Genomic DNA, 14,551 nt, shown 5'->3' with positions numbered 1-14,551 from the left:
AAGAGATGAGTCTTGAGTATCAATAGTGTTTGCAACATCATGCTTGGCGAAGGTTAAGGTTCTGTTTTCTCACTTAATACTTCCATTTATTTCTTTGTTGTGCTTTTTGCTCATTTCCTTTCTCCTTCTGCATTAGTAGTCAGTTGAATAAGTCCAGCACTGTATCAGTAAATGCATTTATTTGTAGAGTAGATGTATGGGTCTAAATTTAAACATAACATTAATTAGACATGAGTGTGATTTCAGGTAAAAACGTTGATTCAGATGCTTCTGTTACTCCCTGAGAGCCACTTGTCCTGTGCTCTTCTGTGGCCTTATGCCCTTTACTTGTGCAGATTCCTCTGTCTAGGAAGTTCTCAGTTTTTTCACCTGTAGTAGATACTAGGATTGTTTCTGTTATATCCTTCTAGAAATCTTGTTGGAGAAACTGGACACTTGAAAACGACATTTCCCAGACTCTCTTGCAGCTAGGGTCTGGATACAATATATGTTTGGTCAACCAGGTGCATTCCTTGGAGATCCAGCAGGTGCAAAGGGAAGGCACCAGGCTGCTTCAGCTGAGGCTGGCAAGCGCAGTCTCAGAGGTAATGCTAAGAGGCCTCAGTGCTGGACTCCATCCTGTCTCAGTGTCTAGTCGCCAGGTTCATGGGTGTGAAGGCAGCTGCGGCAACACCACTGATTTCTGGGACTCGGCTACTGTGGTGGTCCCTTGAACTCAACAGTCCAGGTAGCCTCCTGACTTCTGCCCCTCCAGCCTTTCCAACAATTTTGCAAGGCCCTGCTTGATTCTCAGCATTAAGTCTTCCTCTGCTTGAAATACCCAGGGTGGTTTCTCTTTCCTGTACTAAACTCTGACTGATATATTGCCTAACTCCTATTCGGCCTTCTGGGCACAGCCCAGGTCTTCCTTGAGCCACCAGGTTGAGATAGGTGCATCTGCTACGCTCCCACCATGCCCTGCCTGGAAAGTCCCTGCCTCATCATCTTTGCACCCCAGCACCAGTGCTTGGCCCACAGCATGCGTGACATCAATATTTACTGACCTGGACCTGCCGAGATGCCAGGGAGGTTCTAAGTCTAAGGGGCGTCCCACCTCATGCCTGGTCTGCAAAGCTCAGAGAACAAATTGGCTCTAGTCTCACACTGGATTCCAGGTGAATCCAGAGTCTTCAGCTTCTTCACACATTAGCCCCTCCTCCACAAGAGGCCGCACCAGAATTGAAGATTCAACCTGGTCCCTAGGAAAGTGATGCAAAGGAACAAGGAAAGTTGCTTCTCTCAAGATTTACCATCTGGTGGTTCTCAGGACCCTCTCTGCTGGGCTTAACTTGAGGTCTGCAGTCGATGGCCGCATAGGCTTTGGAGTCAGGAAAATCTAAGTTGGAAGCTATGTAACCCTGTATAACAAGTTATTTAACTTGTCTGAACCTCCGTTTCTTAATCTATAACATGGAAATAATAATATCGCCCTTACAAGATTCCAGAGGCAAAAGAGATGATATACATAAAGTGTTATTATTGTCCCCACTGCTGTTAACCATATCATCACCATACCACAGTTCTGTTGCTTTGCACAATTTTTCTTTCAGTCCAAACAGACTCACGTGCAATTAGGCTGCGCTTCTCTATACTTTCTCCTGAGGTGCCCCATTTGCCCACTGATGTGATTAACCCCTTTTGCAGAAGATCCAGCTGGGCCCAAGCTTGGGGCTGGACTGAGAAAATAACAAAATCATCTGTGTCAGTCATTCTTGAGCCTAGCTAAAAATCAGGATCACCTGGAGAGTTAAAACAAAACAGCAATACAAGCAGGCAAACAAACAAGCAAAACCAAAAAATGAGATCTCAATGGTCCCTGAACTAGAGATTTTGATTTAATAGGGCCCAAGCCTCAGTGTTTCTTAAGGCTCCCCCAGGTGATCATAATGTGCCGCTAAGAGCCACAGTTTAATGTGGGAAAGATTAGTACTTCCATTACCTTTGGGGGAAGAAAAAGCTTTTGCTTTTCTATAATCTCCACCATACCACCGTGGTGGAGCAGAAAGGACTAAAGATTATCGTTGAATTATTCCTCTTATAATGTGAACAAGGCATTCTCATTATGCACATGGGTAAATGACTCCTCTTGTTAATTCTCTGATTAGGGTCTTGGTTTCTCATGTAGAGGTGTGTGATCTGGTAAGAGAAGAGATCAGAAACGCTCTAGGACATGGAAGGAGCCAGTCTGGAAACACCTGCGAGGGATTCATGTCCGCTGGCAGTGTCTCTTCTGGGCCAGCACTGTGTACGTTTGCAGAGTGACTGGCTGGTTGCACTTGCATTCAGGGCAAGTGAAATGATCTCTGCTTTGGCATAAAATGTATCTAATACCTAACTACCAGAGATGGCTGGTGACGGCTGAGAGTGTGCTCCAACAGAAAGTGCATCTAAAAAGTGTAACTTTCCCCCATTATTAAAGTAATACGCAAAAGAGAATATAAAAGGTTGGGAAAACAGAAAAGTAGAATGAACCATAGTGGAAACTAATAATAATGACTAAGACTATATAGACTTCCCAGGCACTAAATGAGGTTCTAAGCCCTTTACCGTATAAATTCATTTATCCCCTCACTACAACACTATGAAGGAGCTAACTATCCGTAACTCCATTTTGCAGGCAAGCAGAGAGCCCCTGGAGCTGTTAGGTGGTTGAGCTGCTAGGCAGGGACAAGGCTTGGACTCGTGCTGCATTTGTATATGGTCAACCTCAGACATGTAAGAGAAGCTGCATCCAAGGATTCAATGCCAGCTGCTAAAGTTTAGGAAGGTAATCTCATTCACGTTGTCAATCATTCATCCACTTATTCCACAAATATTTACTGAAGGTGTTTGTGTGCAGCATACGGTTCCAGGCTTGATTATGAAGACACTGCAGATTATACAACGTTAACCTGTCCAGTCATTCCTATAGCATGGAACTCTCAAGTGTGTCAACAGAATAATGCATAGATAAGGAACACAAGTCTAGTGAGATTCAAAATGCTCCAACTATTCCCCAATGACAAAATCCAAAGCCAGTACCTCAACACTTTTGGAATATCACACACTTACTTGGTAAAAGGTTTAATTTTTTTTTTTAACGTTTATTTATTTTTGAGACAGAGAGAGACATAGCATGAACGGGGGAGGGGCAGAAAGAGGGAGACACAGAATCTGAAACAGGCTCCAGGCTCTGAGCTGTCAGCACAGAGCCCGATGCGGGGCTCGAACTCACGGACCGCGAGATCATGACCTGAGCCGAAGTCGGCCGCTTAACTGACTGAGCCATCCAGGAGCCCCAAATGTTTAATTTTTTAAAAATGTTTATTTTTGAGAGAGAGAGACACAGTGTGAGTGGGGGAGGAGCAGAGAGAGAGGGAGACACAGAATCCGAAGCAGGCTCCAGGCTCTGAGCTGTCAGCACAGAGCCCAATGCAAGTCTCAAACCCACAAACTGTGAGATCATGACCTGAGCCAAAGTCGGATGCTCAACCGACTGAGCCACCCAGATGCCCCCCTTGATGGAATATTTAGCATTGTTCTCTGTATTTTCATCAATTCATAAACACGCTGGACAATAAGTTGAATTTCATGAATTTTGCTTTGCAGAAACATGTTTAACATAGTTGTGTCTTCAACTCAGAAACTGATGTTTCTTGGATGAATGGATGGATGGATGGACGGATGGACGGACGAATGGCTACGTGGAAGTACAGATGAGCGAATTCATTGACAAGAATGCTTCCAAATTGCACCTTTAAAAAATCACATAGTGTTTTCTAGTTTGTTAAATAATAAATTATGAGTCGGGAGACCAATTTGGTTTCTATCCTTCTGATGGACTAAATTGGTCACCTCAAGCAAGCCATTATGGTACCCATTTCATGATTGTTGCAACGATCAAATGAGCTCTAAATGAATTATTTAGCAGCCTGCCTAATACATGTTAAACAGAGTATTTTAAACTGCCTTTAAACTGAAGTAGTATGTGTAAAAAAAGCAAAATTTTAAATGATACAAAAACTATACAATGCAAAATAAGTCTCTCTTGGCAAAGTTTCCTGCTGTTGTTACTACTATTATTAGAGATCTCCAAGCAAAAATAACATTTCGCTCTTGATTAAGAAGGGAGAGGTTTACAGACCAGTAGATAACATCGTTTGAATCAGAACCAAGTGAAATAACACAAGTATTCTGGCTAAATTCCAGTGTGAGTGATTAACATTCTCCAACTTCAAATAATTTTTATTATTAGCCAACACTTGTCCATCCCCAATAATACACACGTTGCATAAAGGGCACAGAATGAGACAGCCCTTGCTTGGCATTTTCACAGTCTGCACATACTTTCCACTGAGGGTTTCCCTTTCTTTCTGATTGCTATTCCATAGCTTTTCAACTCCCACTACTTTCAACCCTGGGATGTTTGCCGACCCAGAGTGCCAAGTGTTTCCAAAACACAAAAGAGGTTAAATATGAACACCTGTAGAATTTCAGGGCATGAAAGGTGGAAGGTACATTCTAAATATATCTATTAATAGTTTTGATGCTTGTGAAGCAACTGTATTTATTCACTTTAAACTTTGAGTCTGGGATTAATGCACATATCTTCATAATTTTCCACAAAGCCTTGGTGATGAGCCGGAGGGAGACGGCTCTTCTGCAATCCAGTCTCCCAGTCTGTACAAACGGGATCCAGGACAGAAGAACGACGATAACTGCAGTCTATATGTCTCAACCCTTTAGTCCAGTCCTGACTCCTTGAAGTACCCAGGCCCTCCTGTTCCCGCCCCCCCCCCCCCCCCCGCGCCTTCTTCCCAGAAGAAGGAAGGGGTGGGGGGAGCAGGAAACAATGCAAACCCTTTTGTAAGCGTGTGAATGAATTTCAAGAATGCTAAACACCTCAGTCTCCCAACCTAATTAGAACACGTAGAAAAGAGGCATTTTTAAGACATTTAAAACTTGCAGCATAATAACCTATCTGGAGAGCGCCACTGTGTGTCCCAGCAGTCGGGGCACCCAGCTGGTCCTCCCTCCTGCCGGGCCTGCTCCCAGCGCCCCCGCTCCCCAGAGGCGAGCCAGTGCACGGCTCTTACAGCTCGCAGCCCCGGGGGGCCAGGCGCCCTACCCGCAACAGATCCGCGAGCTGGCGCGGCTTCTCTCCGCAGGCGATTTCGGAACTGCTTGGGCTTTTAAACTTGGACAGATAGAGGACTAACATCTCTCCAGTCTTCCAAAGACAGGAAGAAAATCACTTTATGGCGACAATAAGAGTTTGTTAAGTGCAACAGTAAAGGTTGAAGACTAGGAGATACAGGTAGTACACGGGTGGGGACAGTGGTTAAAACTGGGATGCAGATACGTGGGTTCGAATCCTGAGTTAGCATTTGAGCGCCTACTATGTGCCAGGCGCTCGGAATACTGGAGTGAAGACTGCCTATGTTGCGGCTTTCTTGGGGAAGTATTAGCTCGGTTGCCTTGGTCAAGCTTCTCAACCTTTGTTCCTTCACCTGTAAGGAGTACCTGTCTCACAGGATTGTAAACATCTGAGATCTTGTATTAAGGTATAAACGATTAACGCGCTGTCTGGCACGCAGTAGGGACTCAATACACCTTCGCTCTTCTCTCAGTGTGAGCTCACCTGGTAGGAGGACAGCGCAGAGCGGAGGCAGGTGCCACGGTTAAGAATGATTCTTCGAGCGGTTCTTTTAAACAAGCGCTGGACTGTGAAGATTTTTAGCTGCAGAGAGACCTGGTAGGGGCCCTGGAAGCAAGGGTTCATAAGCCAGCCTATTACAGGAAAGTGAGCCGGGGACCGCTGTGCGCCCGCAGCGAACTCCGGAGGGACTTCTGGCAAGGGTTTCCCGCCGGGGGTCTCTAGAAGGAGCGATTAGCATTCGCCCCGCCCCCATCGCTCTCCGGCCAGCTATTGGCCGGCGCTCTTCGGCGGCCGGCTCCGGGCGGGGCCGGAGGGCGCAGGGGGAGAGGCCGAGCCCGCGGGGCAGTGGGCGGGGACGCGCGGAGAACGTGGCGGGGCGGCCCACCAACCGAGCCCCAGCGCGAGGGGGCGGGGAAGGGGCGGGGCCTCCCGGCGGGCATTAGAGGCAGGTGACCCGGGCGGGGCGGGAGAGGCCAGTCAGCCCGCGGCCGTGACTCCACAGTCGTCGTCGCCGCCGCGCGCGCCGTTCGGTGCCCGCTGGAGGTGGGCAAAAGAGTGAGAGAGTGCGGGGGAGGAGCCGAGCCGGGCGCGTCCCGGGAGCGCCGCCACCGCCCCCAGGAGTCCGCTGGAGCGCGGAGCCCCCTGCAGGGGAGGAGGCGAGCGGCCGGCGGGACGCGGCGGCGGGCGAGCACCATGCAGTCCCGGCGGGGCCAGCGCCAGCTGCTCGCGGTGCAGTGAGGCGGCGGGATCCCCAGGCTGCCGCACACCGCCTTCCTCTCGCCCAGGTGCTGCCAGGCGCGCTCGCCCTTCGTCCGGCTCCCGGACCCCGGTAGAACGCACGGTCGGCTCCTGCTCTGCCCCGCTCGGATCATGCGGGGGGGCCCGGAGGAGGAGAGGGCGAGTGACCGGCCTGCGGCGACCGCGTTCAGGGTGCGACCCCCTCTCTGAGAAGCCCCCACCTGCTGCCATGTGCCTCGCCTCGGGTACCCAGCCTATCGCCAAACTTTCCGGGTGCCAGCCCGTCTCTGAGTCGCATTTCTGAGAGACTGCCCCAGGAACAGGAGACCCAGGCTGGCTGACGACTATCTGCTTTTCAGGATCCGCGAAGGTGAGAGCCCGCGCCTAACCCCTTTCTTTCCGTTCGTTTCCCGGTTCCTCCGCGCTTTTCCTGGCGGCTGAGCTCTCTGACCCCGGGGTACAGCCTAGAAGGCCCAGCGTTAAGGGAGGAGGGGCGTGGGGGTGGGCCGGGAGTCAGTAGTTTGGTTCCCGGAGGTGGAGGGGAGGGAAGGAAGAGACATTAACTTGGAGATTTGGAGAGCGCTTGCGGGGACTGAGCGGTTGACTCCCTTCTAACTGGGAGTGGTTGCAATTTTTCTTCTCCCTCAGCTTCTTTTTTAAAGAGTACTTCTCCTGGAATCGGAGCCCTAACCGTCCCTCCCCAGCCCTATCTGGCGAAGAGCAGAGCGCTGCCTGCGGAGGCAGCGCCTTCCCGAAACAGTTTATCTTTGGACGGATTTAAGAGAAAAAGAAACCAACAGGTTGCCAGCCCCGGCGCCACACACGAGTCGGCGGAAAGGCCAGCCCGGTTTCCCCCGGCTGCGTGGGCCCCGCGCGGGCTGCGGCGGGCGCGGCGAGGGGAGGGAGGGGGCTATGGCTCGGCCTGACCCGTCCGCACCGCCCTCCCTGCTGCTGCTGCTCCTGGCGCAGCTGGCGGGCCGGGCGGCGGCTGCCTCCAAGGCCCCAGTGTGCCAGGAAATCACAGTGCCCATGTGCCGCGGCATCGGCTACAACCTGACGCACATGCCCAACCAGTTCAACCACGACACGCAGGACGAGGCGGGCCTGGAGGTGCACCAGTTCTGGCCGCTGGTGGAGATCCACTGCTCGCCGGACCTGCGCTTCTTCCTGTGCTCCATGTACACGCCCATCTGCCTGCCCGACTACCACAAGCCGCTGCCGCCCTGCCGCTCCGTGTGCGAGCGCGCCAAGGCCGGCTGCTCGCCGCTCATGCGCCAGTACGGCTTCGCCTGGCCGGAGCGCATGAGCTGCGACCGCCTCCCGGTGCTGGGCCGCGACGCCGAGGTCCTGTGCATGGATTACAACCGCAGCGAGGCCACCACGGCGCCCCCCAGGCCCTTCCCGGCCAAACCCACCCTCCCGGGCCCCGCGGGCGCACCGGCCTCAGGGGGCGAGTGCGCCGCCGGGGGCCCGTCGGTGTGCAAGTGCCGCGAGCCCTTCGTCCCCATCTTGAAGGAGTCTCACCCGCTCTACAACAAGGTGCGCACGGGCCAGGTGCCCAACTGCGCCGTGCCCTGCTACCAGCCCTCCTTCAGCCCCGACGAGCGCACGTTCGCCACCTTCTGGATTGGGCTGTGGTCTGTGCTGTGCTTCATCTCCACCTCCACCACGGTAGCCACCTTCCTAATAGACATGGAACGCTTCCGCTACCCTGAGCGTCCCATCATCTTCCTGTCTGCCTGCTACTTGTGCGTGTCGCTGGGCTTCCTGGTGCGCCTGGTGGTGGGCCACGCCAGCGTCGCCTGCAGCCGCGAGCACAGCCACATTCACTACGAGACGACGGGCCCTGCGCTGTGCACTGTCGTCTTCCTGCTGGTCTACTTCTTTGGGATGGCCAGCTCCATCTGGTGGGTCATCCTGTCGCTCACCTGGTTCTTGGCAGCTGGCATGAAGTGGGGCAACGAGGCCATCGCGGGCTATGCACAGTACTTCCACCTGGCCGCGTGGCTCATCCCCAGCGTCAAGTCCATCACGGCGCTGGCACTGAGCTCCGTGGATGGGGACCCGGTGGCCGGCATCTGCTACGTGGGCAACCAGAACCTGAACTCGCTGCGCGGCTTCGTGCTGGGCCCGCTGGTGCTCTACCTGCTGGTGGGCACCCTCTTCCTCCTGGCGGGGTTCGTGTCGCTCTTCCGCATCCGAAGCGTCATCAAGCAGGGCGGCACCAAGACGGACAAGCTGGAGAAGCTCATGATCCGCATCGGTATCTTCACTCTCCTGTACACCGTGCCCGCCAGCATCGTGGTGGCCTGCTACCTGTACGAGCAGCACTATCGCGAGAGCTGGGAGGCCGCGCTCACCTGCGCGTGCCCGGGCCCCGACGCCGGCCAGCCGCGCGCCAAGCCCGAGTACTGGGTGCTCATGCTCAAGTACTTCATGTGCCTCGTGGTGGGCATCACGTCGGGCGTCTGGATTTGGTCCGGCAAGACTGTGGAGTCGTGGCGGCGCTTCACCAGCCGATGCTGCTGCCGCCCGCGGCGGGGCCACAAGAGCGGCGGCGCCACGGCCGCGGGGGACTATGAGGCGAGCGCCTCGCTCACGGGCAGGACCGGGCCGCCGGGCCCCCCCGCCGCCGCCGCCGCCGCCGCCTACCACAAGCAGGTGTCCCTGTCGCACGTGTAGGACGCCGAGGCCCAGAGGGGCCGGGAGTGGAGGGAGGGGGGTTGTTTTGTTTGGTAGTTTTGCCAAGTTCACTTCCGTTTACCTTCATGGTGCTGATGCCCCCTCCTGGGGCAACTTGGAGAGAGGGGAAAGGGGCCCTTTCAAAGGCCGTACCGGTCCCAGGACTTCTCAAAGGGGCTCAGCCCACGTGTATTCTATTTTGTGTTTCTTACTACCTTTTGTTTTTGTTTTTGTTTTTGTTTTTGTTTTAGGGGAACCCTGTTGTTAATTTATATGTAGTTTTCTTAATTTTTAACTTTGTTGCATTTTGGCAACAAAATTTACCTTTGCTTTGGGGGCTTTACAATCCTAAGGTTGGCATTATAATGAAGTTCCGCTTGGTTCAGGTTTCTTTGAACTGTGTGGTCTAAATTGGGAAAATATATTTCCTATACTTGTGTCTTTAAAACAAATGTGAACAGTGAAAGTTTAGGTTGCTATGAATGACTGGGAGGTTGTCAGGTGTGATTTTTCAGCTTGTTTTCTTTCACTGCTTAAAGTGTCCCAGACGCTTTAAGGCTGAGCTGCTGGTCTCTGTTTATAGTCCCTAAGTTAGAGGAAACCCCAATTCATGTCGAGGAGGGGGAGCATAATGGGGCTAGGGCCTCCCCAAAGTGACAAGGTTAGAGAGGAGAGCGTTTAACGATTTTGTGTGCCATACTAGTTTTGTTTATTTATCGACCTTCGGTTTCTTTTCTGTAGTTCTGGTAATCATTCTTATTCCTAACAGCACCCAGCATGGTCTTGGATAAGTTAGAGGTAGCATCATAGAGTGCCGGTATAAATATTTGGAAAAGTGAAAATCTCGAGGATGGGGATTGGTTGAGCTTGAATTCTAGACTGGTAAAATGGCAGCTTTGTGCCAGAGAAGGAGTGGGTGGTTAACAGGCTTCAGTGATTCCATTTTTTTTTTTTTTTTTTTAAGAACTCGTGTTCTGATTTTGGTAAAGGTAAACCCACTCCCTTCTTCTGGAAGTACTTAGAGATGGTTGTTAAAGGAGCTGCTTTTTAGATTTAAGGACTAAAATGGATATACCTCCAGTAATTAGGTAAATTTCTAACACTTCTCTTATCTGCTCCACCCCATCCCACCTTTATCATGTTAAACAGTCTTTTTGCTTTTCTTAGTCCTCCTCTCCTGGAGAGCTGTGATTAAGAAACCCCACCCACCCTTGAATGGGGTGCTTGAGCTGGGGGCAGGGAGGCTGGCTACCTGTGAACAAACATTGGCAGCAATGAGGGAAAATAAGTGTCCCTGGACTTTGGACTCGTTTATTAGGCAGATATTCCAAAAGCAGCCGAACATTGCTCTCTGCAGTCTCCCCAAACAAATGACACCCATAATGCACGTGCAGAAGCTTTTAAAATATGGCTCAGGGGACTGCTGCAGGAGGAAAGCTGTCCTCTCTCCCCCACCTCAATATGTTTTTCTTTTTGCCGAGCACACACTTGCATGCACCCACATGCACGTACACATGCACTTTGCTATTAGGGAATTCTGTTTGCTTTCCGACATGCTTAACCATTCATTAATATATGAAAGCCTATATATGAACACACACACACACACACACACACACACACACACACACACACACACAGGTTTCTTTACTATTTAAGAATTCTGTTTGCTTTTCTAATCTGTTTAACTGTTCCTTCATGAAGAGTGTGAGGCCATGACTTGGAGAAGGAGGTGACAGTGCAATGACCAGCAAAATACCAATGACCAGGGTTGAGTGGGGACCGAATTTAGGAAGCTCAAGTGACAAAAACTATTAAAATTTTAGACTGACTCCCTAGGAAAATGACGAGTCTAGGCATTTGTGCTTTATTTATACCAAAGTTGGGAATGTAAGATTTAAACCCAGGCCAGTTTTCGCTTCATGGATATTAAGGAAACAAATGCACAGTTCCCATAGCGAACTTAAACACTCTGCTTCAGGGAGAAGCCTGGTATTGTAGTTTGGGGGACTCTCAAAAGCTGCTTGCTTTTATAAAAACGCACTGCCCTTACACACTCATACTCTGAATCAAAGTTAAAATTTCAGCGGATTCGACAAAACCTAGTACATAGAGCTACAGAACTTTTTGCACATCTTCTTGTCCTTACTCAGAAGCTGCTTCTTAGGACCTTCGAATAGATCCCCTGTCTGAGGGCCAATTCTTGTGTTTTTCAAATGAGGACCTTTCCCCGATCACCTTGACCTCTTCCCTCTTTTAGTATGTCTTCCCAGAAAGTACACAGATGGTCATGACGCCTCCGGTCATTGTGCTTAATTTGGGTTGACCCCTTGACTTTTTTCTTTGTGGAGGAATCTAGAAAATGATGCACAGTGCATCTAAAAGTTGTGGGATGAAATGGATGAAAGTGGGTTAATTCTTCATTTTTTAAAAAAATTAGTGTTTCATTTGGGCAACATGCCAAGCCTCACAAAAACAACCAATTTACTGTGAAGGGAAAAAAAAGAAAAGCAGTTGAAAAAGGACCGTGAGCCAAGGAGGGGCAATATAAGTAATGCCTTTTGGGGTCTAGTTGCACACCGCTTTTCAGAGATGCCCCTTTGTTTTCAGTCTGTGTTCTTGCCCCCGCTCTTCCTCTCCCATCCCTCAAAGATAAAGCCTACCTGCTTCCCTAGAGTCTTCCTAATGTCAACTACCCCATCCCCCACCCAGGGGAGAGAAGCCAGATCTATTTATGGCCACCCTCTCTTTCCATCCCACATGCTATTTCCCCCTGATTTGCATTTTTATTATGCAGACAGTTCATACTCATGAAAACAATTATAAAATGAAAGGTTGTGGGCGGTGGGGTCTAGCAACTTCTTCACAGATAGCTTTGTGGAGTTGGAAAGGATTTATGGTTCAGTTTAATGTCACATGTACAGCTTCCAGGTTGTCCCTTTCACAGGTCGGTTTTAAGCATTGTCTCGCTTCATGAGTTGGGGGTGAAGATTTAGAAAGTTGTCTAAAGGAACTAATGTGACCCGTCTGCGGATCCGTTGGCCAGACTTTTAGGAAGTCTCTTTAATTTATATGATTTCCCTCCTTACATTTTGACGTTGTCTAAACTGGCTGAGAATAATTTTTCTTGGTGCCTTATTGGTTTATCTTTGCAAACCTTTGTCATCTTTTCACATGACCGTTTCCAATGATGGGCGTGTGTGTGTGTGTGTGTGTGTGTGTGTGTGTGTGTGTGTGTGTGAATTGTGTGCATGTACAGGCTTAAATAATGTGCCGACAGCACTGTTTCCAAGTTGGTATTCATTAGGCTGTTTCCTCCTGGGCCAGGGCTGCACTAATCCTGACACTGGCTGCCAGGAGAAAACCTCATGGATCCCACACCAAACCTTAATAACAGCATCCGTGACCTGCACTCTCAAGTACAGAATGGAAACCCCAGAGCTAGGAAACGTAGTTGTATATTTTAATGAACTGCTACCCCTGCTAAAGGGGCTTCTTTCACTTTTGTGCTCTACAGAAAGACCAAGGGGGGTAGGAGGGACAAAGCTTTGAATAACTGCTTTCTAACACCAAATGTGGCAAACAGGACAGAGAACGTCACACATCTAGGCAGGTGTGAGATACGGTGGCTGAGAATTGCCTGCTCCCTCTGCGTGCCCTTTCTTGCCTCCAAAGTCCAAGCAAGTGATCCCAGGGGGGAAAATGTGCCTGGAGGGGGGAGGGTGGTTCTGAGGGGAACAAAAAAAAAAAAGCTACCAAGACATTAAAGCAGGGCAAAGGGTGGGCAGGATGTGAGGGACTAAGTAACCTGACTCAACTCTCAAAAGCTTCTAGCAGCTCACTGACAATTGCAGGATTCATTTCAGCCAGGACACTGTCTGGTACACCATTGTGAGACAATATTACTTCGTGTTGTTACAAACTGTATGTATAGTATGTATGTGTTGTGGGTGTGTATATACATATAATATATATATTATATATATGAGAGATTTAGTGACTTTGATACGGGTTTGGTGCAGGTGAACTTATTACTGAGCCACATGAGGCACATACCGAGTCAGTAGGTGGCGTCCAGGGCATTCAGTACTTTTTTTTTGATTTTCACCCGTGTATAGTGCCTATCACTGCAGCATCCTCGCCGTCGCGTCCGACCCAGAATTCCCCAATCAGAGCCAGCGATATTTTCTTTGTAGACAATCAACTTGAATCTATAAATTATTATTGGCAGAGGATTATAATTTTGACTCCGTAACATTAACAAAAGGAAACCCAGACATTCTCGATAGGTAGTTTTTGGTTTGGTTTTGTTCCTGGAAGTCCGTAGAGCAGCAGTTGTACGTGGTTATGTTAGTCTCAAGATGCTTAATTTGCTGACCTTATTATTTCAGAAAAGATTTTGTATGTATTATATTTGTGGGGAGGTAAAGTAATGGTTTGAGATTTTTATCAAATATGGAGAGTAGTTATTTATGAAAAACAAAGAAATGTCTATTTTTGTTTCTTTGTTCCCAATTAATGTAGATAAATTTTAAAGTGCATTAAAACAATGGTAAAGAAAATAAAAAAGATGCTGTACAAGTCTTTTTCTCCTCATGCTTTTATGAAGACACACACTGCTTTCTAAGAGTGCTTGAGGAGATATGTGGATTCTAACTTCATAATCAGATTTCTCAGATGTACTTAAAGAAGCGATGCTTTTATTAGTATGAAAATCAAGCCAATTCCAGTCACCAGCAGCAAAACTAATGAGAACATGTTTTACTTGAATGTACTTAGGTTTCTCCTGCCGATCCTGATTGTTTCATGAATCCCTTGAAGAAATGAAGGGAAATACACGTAAGACCAGCGACCTTGCCTGAGATCGTTTTCTATTTTATCAGCCCTCCATCTGTACTTGATACTGAACCTCTTTGAATAGAGGTGATGCTGTTGTGTGTCTGGTGGGGGGGGGGGGTGGCAGGGACTCTCAAAACCGTTTGTCATTCAGCAGTTAGATCCACAACTTGGTATTAAGCCCTGAATACAAGTCAGGGAGCCCAGAGAAGAGGCTAGAAATTGATTTAGAGTTGGCACCTCCCTGATAATCTGCTGCCTGATAAACCTGAGATACTATTGTCAGAGTCCTTTCTCCTGGCTGCCTGTTGGCCAAACGCAGAGTAGTCCCCAGTCCACGGACCATCGCCTGTTAATGCCTGGGATGTCCGTGTTCTCCAGCATCGCTCTGAGGCGTAAGTATGTCGAAGACGGGTAACTAGGGTCTTCACGTTTTGTTGGAGGGAGATAAGACAAATCTAAGAGGTGGACAACAATATGAGCGTATGTAATTTAATGTCAGAGTGAGTGCTGTGAACATTGTCAGATTCATATAGAAGTGAGGACGGTTGGGAGAAGCAGAATGGAAGACCCCGTTGTTGAGCTGAATCCTGATGGAAGAACAGAGCTGCACCTTCC

At 49.3% G+C, this 14,551-nt stretch overlaps 1 protein-coding gene across 1 annotated transcript; it reads left to right on the top strand.

Annotated features, from left to right (window-relative positions):
• Positions 1 to 6,147: 6,147 nt before the first annotated feature.
• Positions 6,148 to 13,949, top strand: FZD5 (frizzled class receptor 5). The gene is made up of 2 exons (XM_043577642.1): positions 6,148 to 6,785; positions 7,064 to 13,949. The coding sequence occupies exon 2, from the start codon at positions 7,328 to 7,330 to the stop codon at positions 9,095 to 9,097; it is 1,770 nt and encodes a 589-aa protein (XP_043433577.1). The 5' UTR covers positions 6,148 to 6,785; positions 7,064 to 7,327; the 3' UTR covers positions 9,098 to 13,949.
• The last annotated feature ends 602 nt before the right edge of the window (positions 13,950 to 14,551 follow it).

This window comes from Prionailurus bengalensis, chromosome C1 (genome assembly GCF_016509475.1).
Source record: "Prionailurus bengalensis isolate Pbe53 chromosome C1, Fcat_Pben_1.1_paternal_pri, whole genome shotgun sequence".
NCBI classification, from domain to species: Eukaryota; Metazoa; Chordata; class Mammalia; order Carnivora; family Felidae; genus Prionailurus; species Prionailurus bengalensis.
Note: the sequence above shows the minus strand (reverse complement) of the source record. Positions and strands in the feature narration are given on the sequence as shown.

Coding starts and splice junctions, on each gene's coding strand:
- FZD5 (XM_043577642.1), top strand. CDS start 7,328: ATGGCTCGGCCTGACCCGTCCGCACCGCCCTCCCTGCTGCTGCTGCTC.